Here is a 24,159-nt window from a genome sequence, read left to right on the forward strand (position 1 = left end):
AGGAAAGGAAAGGAAAGGAAAGGAAAGGAAAGGAAAGGAAAGGAAAGAAAAGAAAAGAAAAGAAAAGAAAAGAAAAGAAAAGAAAAGAAAAGAAAAGAAAAGAAAAGAAAAGAAAAGAAAAGAAAAGAAAAGAAAAGAAAAGAAAAGAAAAGAAAAGAAAAGAAAAGAAAAGAAGAGAAAAGAAGAGAAAAGAAGAGAAAAAAAGAAGAGAAAAAAAGAAGAGAAAAGAAGAAAAGAGAGGTATATAGGCACCTCTCCACTCTTCCATACGACATTTAGGTGTACCAGCAAACTCAAAAACTCGCTTTTGGCAGTTATTTATCCCTGGGCCTAGTGTCTGTGATAACTATACATTGCCTGGACATTAAAGAACAACAATGCACTGTTGTTCAGGGTTCAGTCAGTTTCACAGTGGCACTCACAAGCTAAGCACTCTCCCACTTATTTCATATGTGTTTCCAAACATTTAGTACTCTGAAGGCATTTGCTGAACCAGCGGTATCCCTCGAAAAGACACTTATGCCTGATTTCTCAGTGCAAGTTTACTGGCTGCAATCTCTGATCAGAGAGAAGCTGTACTGAAAGCACTCACCTGGGATGTGGTAAATCCAAGTTCAGCTCCCTGCTTTGGAGTATGGATCTGAACCAGACACAGCAGGGATTTGAAATCAGATCTCCCACTCCCATGAGGGAGCAATCTAACACTAGACTATTGACTTTCTGGAGTGTCTGTCTTCGTCTGTTTTTTTCACAGATAAGACAACTGGGTTGAGACTGGCCCCAGGGGACATTCCATAGCAAAGAATCCTGGGCACAAAAAGCACAAGCCAGAGAAATGAGAATATCAGTCTAATCCATTAGTCACTTTAGTCACATCTGCAACAGACAACTGGAAAAGTGCCAACCCAGACACGGCACTTCTTAGTTCAAAGAAAAGCACTCTGTGAGTGTACGTATGCTGCTTTTGGGACCCTGACTGGTGTCTCCAAATGGCAGGAACAGTGCATCACTCTCTGAGACAGCAGAGGTGTGCTTAGAAGCTCACAAATTTCTTTTCTCTGATTTCAGTCCTAGGTAGTTCATATAACTCCCTTCTCAGTAAGTTTCTTATGGTGTCTGTGTACTGCATGAAAAATCTAACTCAGCCTTTGATGCTTCTATGTGGCTAAATACTTTGAAGGTCTGTCCCCAACTGTCTTCAGCAAAATAGCTACAATACTTATGAGGCTGACAACTGTCCATGAACAGCAACACACCAGTTAAACACTTCTTGCACTTTGAAGGCTTAGTTTCTTCCTACTCATCCCCCTATTGTGCAACAGCACACCACCTCCTCCCTGTTACTTCTTCTCTGCCAGAAATGCCAGCCTCAGCAAGCAATTTCACATTTATTTCCATGCCATCTCTTCCGCCTGGAATGTTCTCTCTGAACAGAGCTGCAAAACCACGATCCTCCCTTTATGTCTCTCCTAAAGACCCATTTCTCCTGCAGTGTCAAATGTAAATAGTGATTTAAGAACAGCTCCACAGATAGACCACAGAGACTACCAAATGCAGCTACTTCCATTTGTCTCTACACCCCCATCAAAGTTCTCATCTTAAACTAGATTGATGGGTCTACTGCCATCTATTAGGTGTGCCCATCTTTGGTAGAGGAAGAAGTGTTGGAGTCATGGAAACTATTATAATCCTCATTCCTCAACACAGCCATGAAGTTGCACTGGGATCTCAGTAGAAATTTATTTCAGCTTCTTCTCTTCTCCTTCAAGTAAATACAGTACAATAGGATCAGAACCAATTTCCCTTCATGGTCAGAGCAAAGCTAAAAAAACTGAGAATGTAAGGCTTGTTTGGACTGTGGTACAAAGAAATGCTACCGCAGAAGAGAGTTTTTCCTCTTTTATGTAGACAGTTGCATGGTAAATCCAAATTCCAAAGAATATCATGATCCATGGCCATCAGGTGACAAATGAAAGCTTTTTTTCTGTGCTGATAAATGCATGTGAACACAAGATATCAGATCTCTATCAATAATTAATGCTGCCGTGGATGGAGTGGCCCACCTGGGAGACATACATTAATTATAAACTTGAAACCGACCTCCTGCAAATCATGTGAAGGCATGTTTTCCTCACTAGCTGATGCTCTTCTTCTACACTGTGTCATACTAAGTGTACTGGTGTAGTAGCATTTGGGCATTGTTGCAGTTAAATTTGTACCACGTAACAACTTTGGCAAAAAGTATTGTTTGTGAGGATAATTCTTAGCTACTATATTTTATCTCCAGAAAACTGGACCGGTCATAGCCCACAGCACTTAATGAAGCTATCCAAGGAGTCTCTAAGTCTCACAATATCCCTGGATAAATTCAAGAGAAAAGAACAATCTCTGTCACGGAGTCCTGTATCCATAAACATAGTCATTTTGTTTCAAAGAGAATTCTTTTCTTCAATGCAGAGGGTGCTTGGTTCCCAGATGGCAAAATATCTCAAGATTTGTTTGTGAAGTGGCAAAAGTTCAGGAAAAAGGGTCAAGTACCTTTAGTTTTGAAGGCAAAATTGCACAACTTGCATACATAAGGCCGGACGTCAGTATGAGTGCGGATATGCTTTTTGAGCATGCTTGGCTTTTTGCAACGAATTCCACATTCTTCACAAATATACTTTCCTCGGCCACGTCCTCTGACATAGACATAGTCTTCATTTGATTTATACCTGTTGAAAGAGAATGAGTATTTAAATCATATAGAGGCTAGATCACATGCAGGCACAAACATTATCTCTATGCACCCAATCCTGATTTTTATATCTCACCACAAAACTGCCACTGAAGTTCATGTGAACTGCTGAATTTTCAAGCTGAAACGCACAAAGCATTTCCCTTTCACAGGGGAGGCACTAGTCTCACTGTATTTGTGTACCTTATTTTTTTAACAACGTGAGAATGAAGAGCTGTGGTATGGGTACGCTACAAACACCTTGTTAGGAAACAGATTAGCCACCATTCCTGTAGACAAAGCGCAGCCTCGTATATGAATCTGCAGATTGGGTTCATTTAATCTATCAGTAGTCTTGAACCATGTGGGCATCTACCACCACTGAAAACAGAGCTCTTTTGTGGTATAATTAATTTGACTCATTTAAATGTATTTATCTGATTTATCCCTTGGGATCAGATAAATCACATCCTGCAAATGCCCATTTTCCCCTATTAAACATAAAGGGAATGCAGATAGCTAGCAAGAATGTATGTATTTACACTACTCATGTCTGAAGTTCCTAAACATGGATCTCACTCTAAGGAACACTGTGTTGAGCTCATGCAGGTACGGTACATGCTGCTCTAGAAACAAAATGGGAAACTTTCAACCTGCCTATTTAGCAGAACATTGTAAAAGGAATTTTTCTTAGCACAGGCATAAGCATTCAGTGCTATTTTTGTTGATTACATTATCTGTTAGGTAAGAATTAAGATACGCAAATCGATACAAACCTGCACATTTCATTTACTATTACAATAAACTCGTAATACTGAAATCTAAAAGAGTTGAAGGGATCTGCCCCAGCTGTTTTGAGGCTTGAAGTTAGTGGGCATTCCATAGATGGAGAACTTTATCCTCAGTACCCTGAAGTAAAATTCAGAAATTGCAAGAACCAAGAAATAATAATTTTCTATTCCTTTTTCCTTCACTGTCCTCTCCTAAGCAGCACAAAGTACTTTCAGACACATTGTGGATGCAAATCCCACAAACCATCACTGGTACTGACAGTCAGCACTTTAGATAAATAAAGGATTGTGTGAAAGTTCTGCTAATGTGATGATAACTCTATCAGAAGCAAGTGGCAATTTGGAGGGTTACACTGAAACATTTGTCAAGTCTGCTTTTCTTAGGTGAACACCTCTGTGTGTTCAACAATATTACTGGCAATATAAATACTGCAGCTATCTTAAAAATGCATGAAACACTGTTTTGTTCTCATGTCCATTGTACCATCTACTGAAAACAGCAACTCCTTTGTTTTCACGTGCTAACAACTCCTAGCTATCTCTCTATCCATTACTTCACCAGCCACCTTCAGGCCTTCTCCCAGACAGAACAAATGTCCAATATTGTTTGAAAGACTGCCATGTTATCTGCTTTTCATCGTTCCTTGCTGTCCAGTTTTGCTGGGATGGAGTCTACTAAATCATCCCTGATTGATAATGCTAAGAAAAATGCTGTGTTACATCTGCTTTTCTGTAGCTCCATCTCTGCTGGTCTTCTGCCTGACCTCACTCCACCAGCTTCTGCTACTCTCAGATCCCACTGGGCACAAAGTCAATTAGATAACAACCATCTCTGTCATTCATATGTACAGCTCTTGAGCACAATTGATCTTGACTCTCTAAGTATGTCCCACCAAAACAAAACTGTAACAAAAACGGCACACATAAATTGGACATGTAAATATGGTCTGGTCTAAATGCTGAATCACAAGTTTGAATCTATGGTAAATACCTTTTCTAGCACTATGAAATATTAGATCTTACTTTTAACTTGGGCTTCTCTCAAATTTTTCAGCAAGTTTCCCTTTCCCACTACATAACTTTCATGTGACTATGGTCACAGGTGCTCTGAATTTGATTTTAATGAGGTGCTAGAGTTAAAAGTATTCATAAGCCTTGGAGTCCTAAAATATCTAACTGAAATGCTATTTTATTGGGGATTTTCAATGATCAATGTCTATTACTGATAGATATAAAAGAGGAAACACAAGCAAAGTGTGCACTATTGCTGTAAACTGATAACATAATAAAGCAAGATGTCAGATGAGTGGGAACATTTGCTTTATCCCTCCTTTCTTTCAGCTTCACACCATAAGTAACTAGCAGTATGCAGCAAGCACTGAACTTAAAATTGCTGACTTTCTTTCATATCCCACCAGGGTTCTGCAGTCATAGTTGATGGAAAGCAGATTTTGTGAATCAAAACATTTCATTTGAATCAAGCCATCCACCAGAGGTGATAATTTTGTTGGTAGGTTCCTACTTCAAAACCCCTTCTGCTGCACAGCTTACAAACAGCTCTTGACTGGATTTAGTGTGGTGATGTTCTGTGACATCTGCTTTTCTGCTGAACTCCATTCATTCTGTTGCTTCAGCTTCTCACTGGTTCCCAGCCCTACCTAACTCAGTTTTAGTCTACTTGCCATACAAGCACTTTGCTGCCCTGGCACAGAGCAGCTGCATGACCACACCTTCCTGTATAAAAGACAAACTTCCCAGAAACTGAAAACTGTGATGACTGCAAATCTTCCTCAGCTGTGAATTCTGAATAGCTTTCTCTGCATTTACAGTACAAAAATAATCAAGAGCCCTAAGCAAATCCACTCCTCAGGACAAATGAAAAATGAATGAAAACACCCTGCTGAAACAAGATATTGCCACTCGTGCTTATCTGTCTAGGGGAGAGAAGATGAAACAAACACAACAGACATCTTGTGCATAGTTCAGTGCACTGCTTGTGCGCTCAGGTGATGCAAATATGAGCTTGATGAAAGAAGAGAACAGAGTAGAAGAGAACAGCTCTACAAACAGCCAAGAGCAAGCAAGCAAAAAAATCCACTCATCTTAAAAAGCTAGCTTTTGGAAGTCATAAACTAAAACCTGAAGAAGAGGACAAACTGAATAGTCAGAACAGAAAGTAATAGAAGTCAGGGTTATTACATGTAAAGAATATTAGATCAATTTAAAAGAACAAATGACCAAAACCAAAATAATGAAAAGAATAAATCCTCTTCCACAAACAGTTCCCGTAAAATGAACATTAAAATGTTCAACAATAAGGAAAGCGTGGACTGATTAACACTATATCACCTCATTCACTACAGAAAGCTACATATGAAGGCCATATGCTCCTATTAGAGAAGCATACTGCACCAATTATTTGTGCCCTCCCAACTCCAGAAATTAATGCGCACATCAAGTTTTCTTTCTTTTTGTTCTATTTCAAGAAAGGAGAGTAATCATAGCCAAGTAATACTAGGAGATGCACCTAACTGACACGTGAAATATATTCTTTTACACAAATAGTTTCATAGACCTTGTTGGTGTACAGGGAAACTTAAGATGGTGTGAATAACGCACTAAGTTTTCATAAAGAAGGTGTTAGACTGTAGAGGAGTTTTATAGAGTGATCTGTTGCACGCTGCACTGATCTGAATCCCCTACAAGTTGCTTTTCTTAACACACTTTAATCCTTCCGACCTCTCATCATTTAGCTTACATCAGCACAAGCTATCTTCAGCTGAGTGATCCAAATTCAGAAATGATACAGAGTGGGAAGCAGGCAAATCTTATACTTCAAAGTGGGCATGAATTCAAGTAATAGCTTTTTAAATTTCTTAAAAACTTAGGGTCATCCCTGAACTTGGATCGCTCTGATGCAGCCAACATACTGACTTGGGTACTAGAAAAATGTACAGCCACAGAAAACATCCAGGCTCTGTGTCTGGGCCAGCATACCAACTATAATGTTCAAAATAACATTTTCAGTCTTTCAAGTAAGATGTAGGCTCTACCCTTTCACTGTTACAGACCAGAAAGAAATGTCAATGTTTATTTCATGGACATTGTCCAAGGGGAATCAAGCTACATGATGGTACGAAGGACAACTTTTAGAGTACAAAAATATGACAGAAGGAATAGCATGTGCAAATTTATCACATCTCCATCAATAACTACTTAGTTATCCCAATAACACCTTCTTATGAGACTATTTGGGTTTGGTAAGACTAAAAAATAACTACTTTGTTCAGCCTTTTGACTACTTACTACTAATCTTCAGCAAATAATTGCACTATGTCAGAATTTTTAAAAGAAATAAAGCAGTATCTTACATTTTAGAGTATACTCTTAGAGAGAGATAAACAACTATTCATTTCTTTTTTTTTTTCTTTAACAGACTTCATAAGCCTCAAAATATTGCTAATGATCTTTCAGTTCCCCTTTTTCCCTCTCTCTATTAGTTGTTCTTATTATCAAAGGAGCAAGAGATAGCCATAGTAAAATTAATCATTTTATCAACCTTAGATGATATATCCATGGATTAGGCTTAGAAAACAGATTTCATTGCTATCTCGGATTTTATCATCAAATCCAACTTCAGTAAATAAATATAGTATTACGAGAATAAGAGTACATTTTCCAAGCTAGCCTATTCAGAGAGCCTATTTGTGTGCCTAAGCAGAGGCACACAAAGTCAAAAAATGGAAGGATGTCCTTATGGAAGCTATTAAACAATTGCATAGAAAATAACAAAATCTTGAATGTGCATTTCTTTAATTATAATTGAAAGAACAAAGATGACAATGCAGAGTGAGCATTCTCAAAAGGATGCAAAAACTATAACTGTCCTATAGCATAGTAGAACTATGAGTAACTACACAGATATCCTGTAGTTTAACACTGACATATACGTAAGACAAGAAGAAGCTTGGGTGCTACAACACACAGCTGAAATACAGGAGACTGTTTACATCCCAGTTCATTCACATTCATTTTCAAATCTATTCAAATTAACAGGCTGAGCTTTGAAATTTCCAGTTGCATTTTCTTACCCTCCTTCAAAGATTTTAATTCGTATCGGCTCAGTTTGTTTGGATGTAATGTCTTTATCTCCATGAATGTCTCCTTTTACTCTTTCTTTTATAATATTCCCCACTACTTTCTTTTCAAGCTTGCTGCCAAACAAGAAGAATGGCTCGTGTTTCATCTGCAGAACAAAGTCAAGGAATGGTGTTACTGCTGGAACACACAAAAAATGCACACTTTATTTCAAGTACTTTTAACATTCCAGGTCAAAGCCAAACTTTCATTGGTGCAACTCTAGACAATGAATTAATTTGTCCCATTCAACTTGGTGGAGAATAAGAGAGGGGGTAACCTAGATACATTTTTATGTGAGCCTGGAAAGAAAATGCAGCACCATATCTTTCCTCAGGAGGAAAAAAACAAAACAAAACAAAACAAAACAAAACAAAAAAAAAAAAACAAACAACCATGGAAAATAGAGATGGAAAAGCCTTAGAAAGTAATTTATTGCCATTACAGAATTTTCCCTGGCACTATTATCTAATGCTCAGTCCATGAGGACGAATCAGTATGTAAAAAACATTAAAATGATCTGAAGAGCCTTGCTTAATTTTAAGTTAATCTTTACTTATGGACCTGCATGGATGCTTATGTCCTCTGTTTGAATATGGACCATGCAAAAAGGACAAAATAAAAGGAGATAACTTTTCAGGTTCTGAAATATGTGAAGAACGGGTTTTGAAAGCCTCACTTTTTAGAACTAATTCTCAAAATGGAGACAGAGGCAGCAGAAGTAGCAGAGTTTGCAAAGGGGTAAACTGAGGCTCAGAAGTTGTCATGGGAAGATATCAAAGTTTGATTTCCCAACGGGAATTTTTTTTTAAGTAATTAAACTGTATTTCATAGTTTACTTGGATTTTCTCAAATAATGACACATTAATTTAATTTTATTGAAACCTTCTATTTACCTGAGCAAGTTGCTTCCATGCACTTGATGATGTCAGTTTACCAGCTCCAGGTCTATGCATAGCAGCCAGGGTGTAGATTTCTGTGGTGTTTTTTTGCTTGGACCTTAAAAGTGCTAATGTGGTCTTTGTACTTAGCCCAGATGGATTTGGGTTACATGAACTTATACACCATGAAGCGTAAACAGAAGATTTGAGAGTTGGTTGCTGAATGTAATTGGGTTTCGTATAGTTTAAGAAACACCAGCTCACAGTAGTAGTAGTACGCAGACTTGGGAACTGAAGGATCTGCTGAAAATCCGCTACATCTGTCAGGAGAATAGTTGAGCCCGTGACTTTCCCACTGGTACTGGATGTCATCTGGACTAGCATCCCAAGAGGCAATTTTGGATGTTTCAGTTGGTCTTCTGGCTGAATTTCTCCTGGTGGCAATGAAGACCTTTGTGGACTCATGCTCATATCTGAGGCTGTTTCATCAACATCCAGTTCTTCTGGAGATTCTCTTCCTTCAGAAGGACCGCTGGATTTCTGTCCTGGTGATGTGGAATCAAAACTAGAAAGTTTCTCCCTGATTAGTGGGAAAGCATCAGCTGTTGGCACACTGACAGGTGGGAAATCTTGAGATGAAGAGGACGACAGTGGTGAAGAGGATGACACGGATGGCAGACTTTCTTTTGGCTCAGTAGCACAGCTCTGCCTTACTAGTTGAGGCTTCTGCATTCTTGGAAAATCTTTCTTTATATCTGAGTTAGTTAACTCAACTGCACTTAGCTCTTCAACTATCTGCCCATACATCTTTTCTTCTTTGACTCGTTTCTGCTGCTTGGTCTCCATGAAGAGCTCCAAGCTGCTGGCAGGTGAAAGCATCCGTTTGCTTCCACCCAAGGTAGAAGCCATGTCAGAACTGGAAGTTAAACAGAGAGGAATTGAGGACTCCAGTCCAAGTGATAGTGTCTGTGGCACTTTCCACAAAGGGTATTTTTCTAGCCCTCCATGTTGACCTAACATCTGAGCTATGTTAAATCCAATTCCATGCATTGTTGCACTAGTTACCAATGTTCTTTGAGAAACAGTCTCATCAACTTTACAAATTACAATTGCAGGACTGTTGCTCTGTCCAAGGATCTGGGAAATGCTTGTGTACATGACACTACCATAAGACGGCACATGGGTTTGAATCCTGACGGGAACAACTGTTCCTGGCAAAGGTTGTACTGATCCATCACTGGGGGAGTCAAAATCTGCCTGAAGATGCTGTTCAGAGGAGGTATCTGTTGGTTTAATGCTATGCTCTGACTGGTACTTAGCAAGAGTAATTTTTGAATACTGCCCAGATGTTCCTGAGTAATGCTGGTATGCTTGCTCTTTAGCATGCACATAATCAGCTGGTTTCTTTCCAATAAGCTCTGGAGCGTGTTCCAGGTGATAACTTGGAGGAATGTCTGTTTGGAAAGGTTGCTTGATGTAAGATTTCTGCAGCTGCTGTACAAAATGATGCTGGAAGTGTAGAGGTTCTGTGCATGACTGCCACAAGACTGGCTGCTGAGATGGTGGTAAATGAACCATGCAGACAGTTGGATAAGGGAACTGAAACAAGGTGCTATGAATAGAGGGAAATGGGACATTTTCCTGATGTGCAAATAGCTGCTGTTGCTCTGATGGATGTTTGTTAGAAATATAAGGTGCTTGTTGGATCAAAGGAGTCCTTAACATTTCTGGACTATCTGCAAGAAGAGCCTGTTGTTGGGCGAGGTGGGATGAGTTATTAGCAAGTGGAGCACAAGCGCCAACAGCCTGTTTTCCAGAGTCATCTACCTGAATGGGCTGAAGTACAGAGGAAGGCGAGTGATGCCAAGAAAGCTGGGAAGAGCGAAGACCAGCCTGTGCATGTTCCATCTGCTCCTGCTTTATACTTTGTTCTGTGCTCTGATCAGTCTGGGAAATCTCTGGGAAACCGCTAAAGGAAGCCTGGCGAACCAAGAAACATTTCTTCCTTTCCCGTGATGGAGATAGAGCAGTAGTTGGTGTCCCAGCCGAAGAAGCATGAGACAGGTTCCCATAATCAAAGGATTTACTTCGAATCTCAGGGATTTCAGCAGCGTGAGGACAGGGCATCTGTTCAGATGAGCAACGTCTCATTTCCCTCTGATGGTGATGCCCAGGGACGGAAAGTGAGTAAGCACCAGCTGGAACTGTTAAAAACTCAGACTGTTTTCCAAACTCATCTTGTTTGGAAGGTGTGATGAACTTCACATTTTCTTCTCTTTCAAAGGACATTGAAAAACTTGAACTGTGGGACAAATTACTTTCCTGGCTAGGGCTGCGAGAAAGGCTTGTACCAGTGGACTCAAAACTGGAATCTCCAGAAGAGTGCTCCATGTCAGCCAGTCGTAAACGCTTCTTCTTGGGTGGGAGCTTTTCAGCTGGCAGTTGAGAAAGGGTTTCACTTCTCTGAGGCCACTGGAATTCTTCAGTTGGTCTCTCCTGCTCTTTGTTCTGCACTTCTTTATCTTTCTCCGGCTTATCCGGCTCCTCTGTGACACGAATTTCAGGTACCTGTATGTTGTGCTGGCGAACCAACCTGGGCTGCATATGATATGACTGAGGCTGCTGGGACGGAGACGGCTTATTGGTGTCAGTATTTTCTGTTTGTGGAGCTCGGTCTGGACTCATTGGGGAGTCACAAATCTCATTCTCACATGTTTCAGATGGTGAATAGATCTTATCTTGCTGGCATGCAATATGTTCTGTAGATTCAGACCTTTCAAATGAGTTTGGCCTGCTCAACGAATTTGTGTGCTGAATGACAGAAATGACATTTCCAGGGGGCTTTCTAGATAGTGATTCTGCAGTCTTTTCTTGCTCTGCAGTTAAGGCTGAGTCTTCCAGAGAAGCTGCTGGACTTCCAGACTGCAGGTAAGGCCTGCACATGTCAAAACGTTCTGCATGGCAATGGGCAGAATTGTCCAGACCTTGAAGGGAAAATCCACTCCTTGGCACATCCTGAATTTGGGATTTGGGATCAAAGTCCAAAGGCTGAATTCCTGCAGTGCTGCTAGTCGTACTGCTGCAAAGCATGGGACTGTCCTCTTCATCTCCAACACTCTCCTCTTTCCTTCGCTTTCTGTTTTCAAAAGTTCCAAGCATGGATGGCATCGCCTGAGATTGTCCAAGTGGATCAATGAAGTACTCTCCTCCCTTGTTTACTCCACCTAAGGATGGAGAGTCTCTGTAGTTCTGCTTCTGAGCTTCAAATTCTTCCCATTTTCTGTAGTGCTTTCCACTGGCATCATAGTCATAGAAGGTCTTGTCTCCCACTTTCTTCTCTTTTGAGGATGGTCCTTTGTCACCTGCTATTTGTCTACTGGAAGAAATAATTATATTTTTCCCTGGTCTTCCATGGTAATCTGAATCTGAGTGCCCCTCCTGCACAGAGGGCAGTTCAAAGGCAGCCTGTCTTCTCAACATCCTTTGGTGGGATATTCCCACTGTGCCAGGGTAAAAAACATCATCAGAGCCAGTCATCTTCTCATCAAATGAATGGCTTCCTCTCAGAGATGGGGGAATACTTAAACTGTTCGCAGAAGAGGTTGGCATGGAGTTACTTCTTATAAGAGGAGAAGAATCTACAGGGGGTTCAAGAAGGACAGGCACCTCACCCTGCTGACTGGCTTGGTACAGGTTGGATTCACTTTTGATGGGGGATGTGGCGTTCTGGGATTGTCTAGATTCTGCATTTCTGCCTGGATAAACTTGTGTAGATTTAATAGAGCTCAAATTACTGGAGTCAATGAGTTCTTCTTTATTTGGAGTCAGCTGAGAAATATGTTCCTCAAGCATTTTTATATCCAATCTGTTATTTAAGAGAGGTAATGGCTCTGCTTTGCCCTTTCTACCTATTAAACTATGTTCCTGATTTGTTGTGGCTACTGTTAGTGCTGTTCTTTGATTAATCCTATAAAACTTCCCAAAGATGATCTCTTCATAAGACTTTGCATTGGTATTTGGTGGGCTTATTTGTTGCTCAGCACTTTCTGAGCGGGAAAAGTAACCCGAGTCAGTGCTTCCTTTACTGTGTGGGCTCAGGAGGTTTAACGACTGCTCAGAATCTTGCCCTTTTTTCTCTGACAGTCTTAGTGCAAGTCGCTGCTTAACTGTGTGAGAGTCATCAGACTTAGTACTTAAGGATGGGTTTTGCAATATATCAGAGCCAATATAGGGTGAACTCTCACTGGGTAACTGAATTCCACTCTTAGGGATAATCAAAATGGGCACTTTCATTGGCCCCACCAAGGACTCTTCCATGGAGGAGTGAAAACTGCTCCTGCTAGCCATGTCCAGGGGGAGCTGTGGGACGGGGCTCAGTTTTTCAGACCCCTCCATTAGGAGTGAGGTCTCCTCATCAGTGTCTGTGCTCTGCTCACCATCTGAATGTATTTCAGCTTCCACATCAATGTAACTGGCATCTAGATCCAACTTAGAGACTGCTGACTCTGTGAAAGGTACCAACCCTGCTTTAATTGCATGAGCATGTGACTTTCTGTGCTTGTAGAGGTTGCTCTTTGTCTTGAAGGAGAAACCACAAGGAACACAAGGGTATGGTCGTTCCCCAGTATGAGACCTAATATGCTTTTTAAGTACACTGGGTTTGGCACAAGCCCTGTTACAGTACGGACAAATGTACTTGCCAGGCTTTTTGGGTTTGTGCTCCTTCTTGTGAGCATCTTCTGACTGTTCTAAAGATTTCTGTGAATATTGGCTGTAAGTGGGGTTTAAGCTTGAAATCTTCTTCCTGGAGAAACCTCCACTATGGCTATGCATATGAAAAGGAAATAAGTCCTCTGAGGCAACTGATTGCAAGTGGCTAGGAAACTGCCATGGAGGGCCTTCCAAGCTCTGATGTGGCTTTATGTTGTGCAAGAAACCTTGTGGCAATGAATGCTGTGGGAAAGAAAGCGAATGTTGACATGAGTAAGGAGTTGGACGATGCTGTGGATATTGCTTCTCCGTGACTTGCTGTGCAGCTTCGTTTGATGATACCAGTTTCCCAGAACTAAAAAGTTGTGCTGATGCTGTGTTTCCAATTTGCTCGTGATCTATTTGTGGTTGCCTCTGTATTTCTTGATTGCCAAAAGTGCTCATCTTAATAACAGCTGAATGTTCTTGCCTCCATCTACTTGGTACTTTAGCTGTTTCTCCAGACCCTGAGGTAGCGTTTTGCCCTATAGCTGTATCCCCAGAGTCCATTTTGTTACACAAGGTCTTAAGTGCTAGTTCACTTGAAAGCTGTGCAGACTCATGGAGTGTGTCCGAAGATGTGCTTTTTAAAGTTTTGTTGCTCCCATTTTTCCAGAGCTGTTGCAAGTTCACAGACTTTTCTTTCTCTTTGGAACTTTCTACGCAGTAGTCTATAGGCATTAGATTTGTGTCTGTATACTAATGTGATTATTATACAGTCCTGTCCATGGCATAAACTTTCTTAAGCAGTTTATTACACATTTGCAAAGGCTTATTATAGCATCTGGACATTTTCCATTATTATTAAACACTGAGATGCAGAATGACACAGAGATATTTGTGATCTATTAGAGCAAAATTCTCTTCATCTCTTCCATGGCGACACAGCTATCTGTAAGGAAAAAGTAAAAACAAAGAACCCCCCCAAAAAATTAGTATAGTCAGGCAAAATAACATCAGTGCAATTGATTGCATTTTAATTGAGCCTTTCATTAAAAATATTAAGGTACTTAAGTAAATGTAACTACATTTCACAAAAGCCCATTTTGTGAGGAGACGCAGTAAACACTGGCTCCAAAGATTTCACACAAGTGTAATCACTAGTCAATAAAACCCATAAGAAGAGAAAACAGAAATGTACCCTTCTCAAACTGAACAGTTTTGTAAGGCTTTCTGAGGTCTTAAAAGAGATGTGGCTTTCAGGAAGTCTGCCATCCAGTTTCAAAGCCCTTTCAGCAGACCACCGCTGAAAAGAGAGTCCTAACCCCATAGGTAGGAATTACCTTATCCAGTATTACTCACCTACAGCTCAGATATGCACTTAAAGTCGCCTGGCTTTCCTCCAAAGTCAGAGGAAGGCGAACAGTACTTCCAGAGGTATAATCTTTCTATATCATGAGGGGTGCTTCACACATATGGGATGTGTATGTGTGTACATAAATATATATATGGCCATCCACTCTAGATAGGCTGTTTGTAACTCTTGCCTAGGCAGAAATTCTACCTGACTACCTTGGATAATACACCAATTTTTAAGACAGCTAAAGAGAGATACTACTTCTCAGCTTAGATCATGTAGCTCATTTTACAAGGAAGAGTTGATCCTTTTTTTAACTGCTTTTAATCAGTCAAAAGCTACACAAACTAAGTATTCTGAACACAGTAGTATTGATACATTTCCACATCTTCATTTTCTGACCATTATATTAAATTTTAGTGAAAATGTCTTGCTAGAGGTAAAACACACATTGGAGAAACAAGCTGTGACTGTTTTTAAGTGACTTCAGTCTTTTAAGTTTCCACACTGAAACATTTCCATCTAGCTATGTATGCAGGCTTTATGCTTACATGCAATGTGATTCCAAAGTTCTATTACAAAGCAGAAAACTCAGCAGTATAAATTTCACAGACAAGTACAGCATTTGAATTTTTGAAGAACAACATAAGCTTCCATATTATCCGAAGAGGATATTTTATGGATGAAACAGTGGAAATTATAAAGACAGTCAAGATTTTGAAGAAGTGAGAAAAAAGGTTAAAAAAAACCCAACAACACAGTATTAGAGATACTGGAATATTTTTAATTCCTCCAGTGGAAAAACTGAATTGAGCTTGAAGAAATATTAGAGAAGTGCAGGAAAACTCAGAGGGAACGAAAATATATGCCTTTTTCTGGTAAAAACAATTACCTGCATCTTGTAGGCAGCTAATAGGCATGACTATCTTCAGATTTCCTGTAGAAAAAAAAATACAATCATAAGAAATTACTGATATTAAGTATAAACGCTGAAGAAAGTTTTCTATTATTTACAGTAAAGGCCTGAAAACTTCATTCATCCATCTCCTGGAAAAAATATTGCATCTCAGAGGTCTGAGCCAGTACCTTTTGCAGAATATGAGCATGAACCTTTTTAAGAGCCTTTTAAGGACAGCTTCTAAACTGGAGCACTCTAACCTTCTTGAATCTGTAGAAATAGAGATGCCCAATGCCACTCTTCATTCCTACACCCTTGCTAAGCCTGGATTATCCTTGAATCCTATTGACAAATCCCCTTTCAATAGCTCTTTCCAGCTAATACTTTCAGGCCTTCCAGGCTACTCATTAAATGTTTCAGGGACCAGGATGAAATCCCAGCCAAGTTGTCACCATGAAGGTACAAGACAAGTAGTGAAATGCAGTATCTCAATTCAGTTAATATCAGTGAGAGACGGCTCAAGAACATATGGCTGCCTCCTCAAAAGAGAAACCTACAAACCAAGTGCGTATTGAAAAGACTTCTGTACCTGCTGTAATTTGCCACCTGTCTGACCATCATCTGACTGCAGGATGATGCATTACAGAAAAGACCACACCCAAAAAAGGAGAACTGACTGGTGTCTGGCTTGGCTGAAGGATCAGTTCTCCCTTGCAGTACAAGGAGGATTCTCCCATGCAGTTTTCAACAAATCCAATTTCAAATTCAAAAACAGAATTTGTTTTGTTAAAAAAGGATGTTTGTTCAATTTGGATAACAAAAGCAGTATTTATTAGTTTTCTTCAGCGGTTTTATTTAGGTCAAAATCTAGAGTACTTTCATTTATTTTAAGAGATCTTTAGAAATACCTGAGGTATTATTAGTGGCAGAGGAAGGGATGTGGGTTAGTGTAATAACCTCTGGTAAGACTGTGAGAAAAACAGCTAAAATACTTATTCCTTCTCCACTGAATAAAACCAACAGATGATAAAATAGTAAGATAAATAAAATAAGAAACTCATCAAAAGTAAAAAGGTATTTTAGTTCTCTGTAATCACAATAAGTGATTAATACTTTTACATAATAATATTTTCAAAGAACAAACGGATATTAGTTAAAGCCCCATCCATGAGGAGAGAAGAGAATCACTACTGTGCCACCCACTAGCAATTAAAAAGGACAAGGGGGAATGTTCCTATGCAAAAGAGCATAAAATTACTAGCTATCTTCAAATAAAAGTACTTCTTTTCCTTATTAGGCAATTTTGCAAATGGTGAAGAAAAAATTTCTAGAAGATGGAAACATCCTTTCACTTCCATGCTCCCACTGCCAAGAACATATTCAGAGAATAAATCTGCCAATCACAGAAACAAGACAGCAAGAGTTTTATTTGAACAAAAGATTATGCTAGTACACTTCCATCAATTCCAGTTCAGTTTCAGAGTTCAAGTTATTTGGTGATCCTTACTATTTTCAGAACATTCTGTATGATTTTTCAACCTACACTATGAAACAGGTACACACTAATTACAGGGATTATTGATGGCTTAAGTTTGGCCAACGTCTTTCTCCTGGGGAAAATAAATCCTTTACCAGAATCAACAAAGTCATTTCTGGTTTGGTTTGAACTCTTATCCACCCTGTGTCAAAGATGGTTTTAATATTATTTCTCTTTTTTTCCTAGGACTAAGTTTTACTGGAGAAATCCAACACACTGCAAAGCTAGTTTGCATTCTGTCTGTTTTTTTCCAGTCAAACTTTTATCTCATCTTCCTGCATCCACAGACTAACTTAAGCCAACAAGAGTCTTCCAAATTTCAACTGATTAATGTGTCTCCTTTGGAAAACACTGTAAATACACTTTTCAGTATTGCTCGTCATCAAGAATATATTCTTCAACAGACAGAAGCTCTCTATATTTCAGAAATTTCATATTTGAGAGTAGTGAACTAAGGACGAAAGTAGTGAACTAAGGATGATAAAAATGCACATTTTCTTTAATGCTTTTTGGTGCCGTTTGGCTTCACTGCAGTGGCCAAGAGGAGCCCACCTATGGGGATCAGACAGCGTGCATGAGCTACACCGAGCACATCGTTTGCCACCAGCTGCAAAGGCCTCCCTGGAACTGGCCCAAGCCAGGTTCCCATTGGAATGTGGCCCGGTGGCCAGATCTCCCACCACACTGACTGCACTATCTGCCTGCCTCAAACCAGGGCATTTCACTTCTCTGCAACTTTGAACACAAGGACATTACTGGGAAACTGGGAACTGTATTTATGTCAGATGGACCAACCAAATAAAGACGTTTAAAACTTTCTAGGAAGGAGAATTACTCTGTCATTTCTGCTCCTAATGTGCCTCTGAGCTAAGTACAACAGACACAGATCTGGTTGGCTACAGAGCTCCAGCTCCAGGATTCTTCCTTTTCCTTTTTTCCTTTTTTTTTTTTTTTTTTTTTTTCCCAGATCATTAAAATGGTTACACTAAACAGCTTTAAAATAAAATTTGGCAAAATACAACTTTTACTACTTCTCAATTTGTAGCTCATGTTACAGCTCTTGCAAGTGAACAAATTGGAAGCTTATGTCTTCCCAGCTAAATCCTGAGTGCACCATACAGAATAAATATTGACTCTAGAGTAAGGAGTAAGGGTCAGATCCAGCCTTGCTTTAAATCTTTCCTGTCCATCTCTGCCAGGACAAAGCTGTACTAAAACCACTGTAACTAGCCCCTGAGGAATTCATATTCTATAGGACACCAGTTAGTAGAGACAAGCTTCTGCAGCGGCTCCTATAAAATCCCTATGCTCACATAAAGACCTCTGCCAAGACCCTTATTAGCCAAGCTTAGTTTATGTCTGGGATGAGACCAGCAGCCAGTCAGCCTTACAAAGGAAGCAGACCACCTCTGAGCTATTCCACACCTGCAAGTGAGAATGAAACTGACTTGGCCTTTTGGGAAGAAGAAGAGCATACCTTCGGCTTGCCATCCTATCCCGTGTTTCCTTCTGCTCCACTAATGATATACCCACAGAGCTGTCTGGTAAGGACAGTGCAGTGAAGAAAAAAGAAAAGAAAAAAAAAAAGATTAAAAAGTAAAGGCTTGGGAACCCTACCAGAATACAGATTTGTAGTTTCTTCTACCTAGGTGAAGTTACAATGAGCTCAATCTGCAAAAGAGCTTTCCACCAGTAGTAGGTGTGCATCTCTGAGCAAAGGATTTGACCAAAAAAAACCAGACAAACACACATTTATCTTTCTGTACAAGGTCACAAATTCATTTGTGGGCTGAGTTTTCTTGTGCAGTGTAGCAAGGTAACAAAAGGACTGCAGTCTTGGGTATACTTTGACATTTTGCACAAATGAAGTAAAGATAAATGAATACTAGTTTTTTTTATACTGTTTGACACCACACTTGACAATCTCATCAAGATGTAAAATCATTTTCTTCAGTCTTCGACCTGCACTTACTAAAAAGATAAGGAAAAAGAAACACTTCTTCTATTACCCAGCTTTGTAAAAAGGCTATCCAGAGAGATTCTCTTCATACTTTCAGATCCTTAGCCAGAGGTCCCTTCTGACTGTGGTTTTGTAGCTTGCCTTCTACCTGTCAATTTAAACACCTCTAGGAATGACTGTAAATTCCTCTGTCAACCACTGGCACTTGGCAAAATCTTGCTTTACTGAGGAATGTAAAGATGCCTGTACTTTAGCTGCAGCAATATGAAACTTACATTTACACACATAGTTCCATGGCAGCCCTTTTAGAACAGGTTAGGTGCATTTATTTTCATCTACTACTTTCTATATTGAAATCACTACTACCTCTTCACACTTAAAGACACTACTCTGACTTGTTCATTTAATTCCATCTCAGATATTCTGCCTGCCCTCTGGATTTCAGCATTTTATTGAATATATTGCCATTTTCCAAAATTAGACAGAAAATCAGAGTTCTTAAAATACCCTGAAACATTTAGAATAACACACATTTTTAAATTTGGGCAGGTGAATGACTATTTACAATATTTGTTAAACATCATTTAAAAGTACTATTAAAAATAAAAAAAATACTGCTCAGCAAGTACACTGTGAATTTATTATTAAATATTCAAAGAAACTGTACTAAAATTGCTTGAAAAGAAACTATAGTGCACAACCTGTTACTCATTTCTATGTTAGATTTCTAAATTTCATTTCTAAATACTCGTGCTCATGAATTCCCTGAGAATTCAGGAGCTGAAGAGACTGGCTCTGAAGGGTCAGTTACAAAAGCATAAAGTGCAGGATATATGGCTCTATGAAACTGCACATTAATTTCAGGCTTATATTCTCAAGTTTCTATGAACACACAATCTGTGTCACTGGTACTTGCTGTCTCCAGGGGATGGGATCTGTGCATGTAAATCTAGAAGCAGTATAAAATCTCAAATCCTGATTTGTGTTTGCACTAAATCTTGCTCCCATTTTAAGGAATATCCTATAATACTCGAAGTTGAGAAACAGTATACAATAGCACTTCTTAGTTAATTGTAGTAGCATTGATTATTTCATTCATATGAAGGCTTTACCTTGCTCATCTTCACATTGCTATATAACCCTTCTGTGGCTACCTTACTGAAAACTCAGGCATCAAGCAAGAGACTTTCATTTGATTTCGGGGTGCTTTGGCCATGTATAAGATATGACTTGGAGTGACTAACAGGAGACAAATTATTTCAACAGCAAGTCAAAGCAAGAGCCAAATGCTGTTCTACATTATCCTGGTATTAATATGAATCAATGAGCATCAAATTCAAGGACATAATGCCAGACTTATTCCTCATAAAAACAGAATCAGATATTGCTTAGGTTTAAACTTCATCATCCTACACACTAAATATCTGAGGTTATTTATTACAAACTGAAAATAAACTAATCTAACACCTCTAAGATGTCCACAGAGAAGCTCATAATACACACTGCAATACATTTTCAATTACATATTAGTAAGAAAACAGATTTTCTGTAAGAGATGCTGGCTTTTGTCCTAAATGCTCAGAGCACAGCTGAACTCACTTATTGCTATGTTAAGTATCTCAAATGTAATTTCAAATTGCCACTTTCTATTGAAAAATGGCACTCCAAAAAAACTTAAAATTCAAGTTGAGTGTATATTTTAAGAAGCCACAGAAGAACCCTACAGCAGAAATGCCTTAAAACTGACCTTTTCACTGTAATGACACAGATTGCTCGCTTAAGAACATCGCTATTTCCTGTTTCAGCATCATACATAATGTACACATTACTACCGGATGGAAAAAATGTATAAAAAAAGCTTTCACATTGCCAAAGTCCTGAACTGAACACAGACTTATTTCCACAGGATGACTATAAAAAAAAATGGGGAGTAGGGGAGGGCAGGGAGAGAAGAAAAAAAAAAAAAAAAAAAAAAAAAAAAGCTATACAGGAGCCAAATTCATCTTAAACACTTCTTTTACATTTGCAAGTTCCCAAACTAATCACAGTTCATCTCCTTGAACAAATAACTGCTATCAAAGAGTTGTCAAAACAGCTGACAGGACAAACAATCTTGTCAGTTGGTTAGGAGCTAATTGATCTTTCTGAGACCACTGCTTTTAATAGAATAGGTAAATATTCTGCTTCTGGTTGCCTAACCTTGATGAGCACATGGCATTTTGTCAGAGGTGCTTCAACTTCAATGTGTCATACAAAACTTACCTTGTCTGGCTGTGTACATATTGAATCTGTCTCAACACAGAAGCAAATAATTGTTATTAATCAGATTTGAAACTAAACAAAAGAAGTATGTAAACTGCTAGTCTGTTCACACTGCTACTTAATTCATTGGAGATAAAGTTAAGAAACAAAAACGGATGGGTAAAATACCTATGGTTTCCCAAGTAGAACTTCAAATGTGATGGCAGAGAAATGGCAGATCTGACAGCCCAAACTTCCAGAATTATTTAAAATTCAGAAGGCAACACAAAATAGCACTGTCATTTTGCTTTTTTTTTCCCCATTTGTTTTTGAATCAGAACATACAGTGACACACCACAACAGCTCCCATGCAGAGAACTGTCAGAAAGAGATGCTGACATCTCTTTGAACATCTGCTGATATTCAAAGTCCTCATGAATAACATTTTGATGACTGAAGTTAGTTTGATACAATGCATAATCTCATTGGGCTTAATCTGCACAAGAATGAATTTCACTCAGGGGTGAGATAAGTAGTAAATAAACAATATTTACTAACTAACTACACAAAAATGATGTATAACTATCTGAAGAGGTTCTAAGATACAAAAGAGCTCGTAATTCTTGAGCTGCTCCCTTAAGAAGCAGAAAATCAGCTCTCTCCCACTTTCTTCCAACCGACAGCAATTGAACAATGAGGGTACCATGCCAAACTGAAAAAGTGTGAAATAGTTTCTGATTACTATTTGTAGGATTACAACCTTTTCATCATGCCTGCAGTGCAGAAGAGAAAAATGCTTTTGCCCTGCTGTTGCCCTCAAACTGTTACATAAACAAGTGGGCATTACAAAGTCCCAGATAGCTGAACACCTTAATGCTACGAGAAGCAAAGACTCAGACACAAACCAATGATGCTATGTGAGGCTACCCAGATTGCAATAAAGCATGTGCACTTGCAAGAGCTGGTGACATTAATGAGAATGAAGACCTTATTCTTAATTCAGCGCAAGAAAATGTGTTAATCAGAAAGGAGAATTAATACAGGACAGATTAACCAAATTATGAATTTAACAGCACTTGTGAAGATAAAGTATATATAAAAGGCAACATTCCAGTACGCACACGCTGTGCAGTCATTTCTAGATTTCTAGATTTAAAAATACCATATACAGTAAGAAGTGACACTGGAGAGTTCAGATAAAGTTGTCAGATACAAAAATTTTCCTAACTGAAATTACATGCAAATTTTGACATGTGTTCACTTTCACACAAGAACTGCAGACTTGAGCAGCAGCTGAGGAAAGGAGCCTAGTGCTGGTAAAAGCCTGCTAATGTGTCTCAAAGGTTTTCCCCAAGTTTTCCCAAGAAAAAGAAAAAATTCTCAATTTGTGTAAATATTGCATCACTTTTATGGACAAAGCAATTAATACTGTGCTACCAAATAGAAATATAAATAAAAAATATCAGGCCTAGCATTTTCATTGTAGAGGGAAAATATCGCTGAATTTTCTGGGAAGTGAGGTTTTTTTTTCAGTTAGAAGTTATGCAATACTAATTATGCAACTGCTGTAGAATTTGCAGACAGCTAAGCCTTCTTTCATACTGTGTCAGGAGAAGCCACTTGCATTTAACATGAAAATATCAAGGTCTTTCAAACACTTTCTTTGGATGGGCAAAGGCACCGACTCTGATGGACGCACTCACCCCTGGAAGAATTACACATGAAGGCATTTATAGTACCTGATCTGGTGTTTGTTTTTTACTCACACTAAGCTTATTATACAGACTTATTTTAAAACCTGTTATTATTTACTGAGCCCTGTGGTCAACCACATGTCAAAACAAAAACAGATGCATACAAAGCATTGGTAGTGTGCTCCTACTGATTTTTTTTCAATTATATGAAACCAAAGTAGAATGGGGGCCCTTCGTGGCGGTTTTATTTCTATCGTGAAGCCTTTCAAAATTCAGCTAAGACCAGATATTAAGCCCCAAGCTCTATACATCCCACAGGTGTCACAGCAGTTGCTATCCTGCAGCCCTAATGTTCAGTTTTGACTAGTGACTCAGTACGGGCATTTTATAGTAGTGAATCTGAGCATTTAACACTGCCTAAAGACTATGATCACTGCAACAGTCATACAACTTACATTACCCAGCCTGCACATTTAAGGATGCTGCTTTGCTTAAAACCCTCAGGGTGCTAAACAGGAGAAAAAAAATTAAAAAATGCTCTTTTAAGTTACTCTGGCCATTTTTTACAGTACTTTCTTCTTTTTATTGTATGAAGCATTGGAAGTCAGCACGCACAATATCCAATTGCATCAGAACACCTCTTAAAAAATTCAACAAAATTTACATACATTTTATGCTGTGTTTTGTTGGAACATACGATATTTCATTCTGTGCAGTTAGCTTTCTTTCTACAGAACATGTATCAATTCTGTTTATTAACATGACATCCACTCTCTTGAGTAAACACTGCTGAGAAAGTTTTCAATCGAAACTGCCAGAATCTACTTGTAACGCGTCTGTTATGGCACAGGTTGATACTTGAGGCACAGTCCAAGCTGACAGCTCTGTTAAGGTCTCAACACAATAAAAACCACAGCTTTTCTGGGAAAGACCGTTGAGGTTCACGACTTGATACCACTTGAGGTTAGACAAGAGAGCAGTACTATGGGGCATTTGTAGTTTAATCCGCTCCTCCAAGTTTCATATGTACTAACTTTTGAAACAACTCCAAGGAAGCCTGCAAGATAAAGTCATGACGCTGTACTCAAAAGTGTCACAACGGGGCACCAAATCTCTCCTGCCCAGAAGTCTAAGGACAGCAAAAACCTTAAAAAATGCCATCAGCTGAAAGAGAGCTCAGCAGGGTTTTTAGGAGGCCACATTCACTGCTACTGGTGTATAGAAACGGAAAGCAACTGCTGGTCAGCTTCAGAAACCT

The 24,159-nt window shown here is 39.1% G+C and overlaps 1 protein-coding gene across 4 annotated transcripts in view; it reads right to left on the reverse strand.

Annotated features, from left to right (window-relative positions):
- Positions 1-24,159, reverse strand: part of HIVEP2 (HIVEP zinc finger 2) — a 126,119-nt gene that overhangs the window by 10,479 nt on the left and 91,481 nt on the right. For 3 of the 4 annotated variants that reach the window (XM_042879488.1, XM_042879478.1, XM_042879496.1), the window contains 4 exons: positions 15,464-15,508; positions 8,541-14,166; positions 7,599-7,753; positions 2,539-2,714 (listed from right to left, as the gene is read on the reverse strand). In XM_042879488.1, coding sequence (XP_042735422.1) covers positions 2,539-2,714; positions 7,599-7,753; positions 8,541-13,955 — 5,746 coding nt within the window. In that variant the 5' untranslated portion in view covers positions 13,956-14,166; positions 15,464-15,508. Of the gene's footprint in view, positions 1-2,538; positions 2,715-7,598; positions 7,754-8,540; positions 14,167-15,463; positions 15,509-18,483; positions 18,548-24,159 lie in introns of all 4 variants that reach the window. The other variant, XM_042879505.1, reaches the window with a different exon arrangement.

The sequence above is a fragment of the Lagopus leucura genome, unplaced genomic scaffold (genome assembly GCF_019238085.1).
Source record: "Lagopus leucura isolate 7727_CA_CO unplaced genomic scaffold, USGS_WTPT01 Super-Scaffold_73, whole genome shotgun sequence".
NCBI classification, from domain to species: Eukaryota; Metazoa; Chordata; class Aves; order Galliformes; family Phasianidae; genus Lagopus; species Lagopus leucura.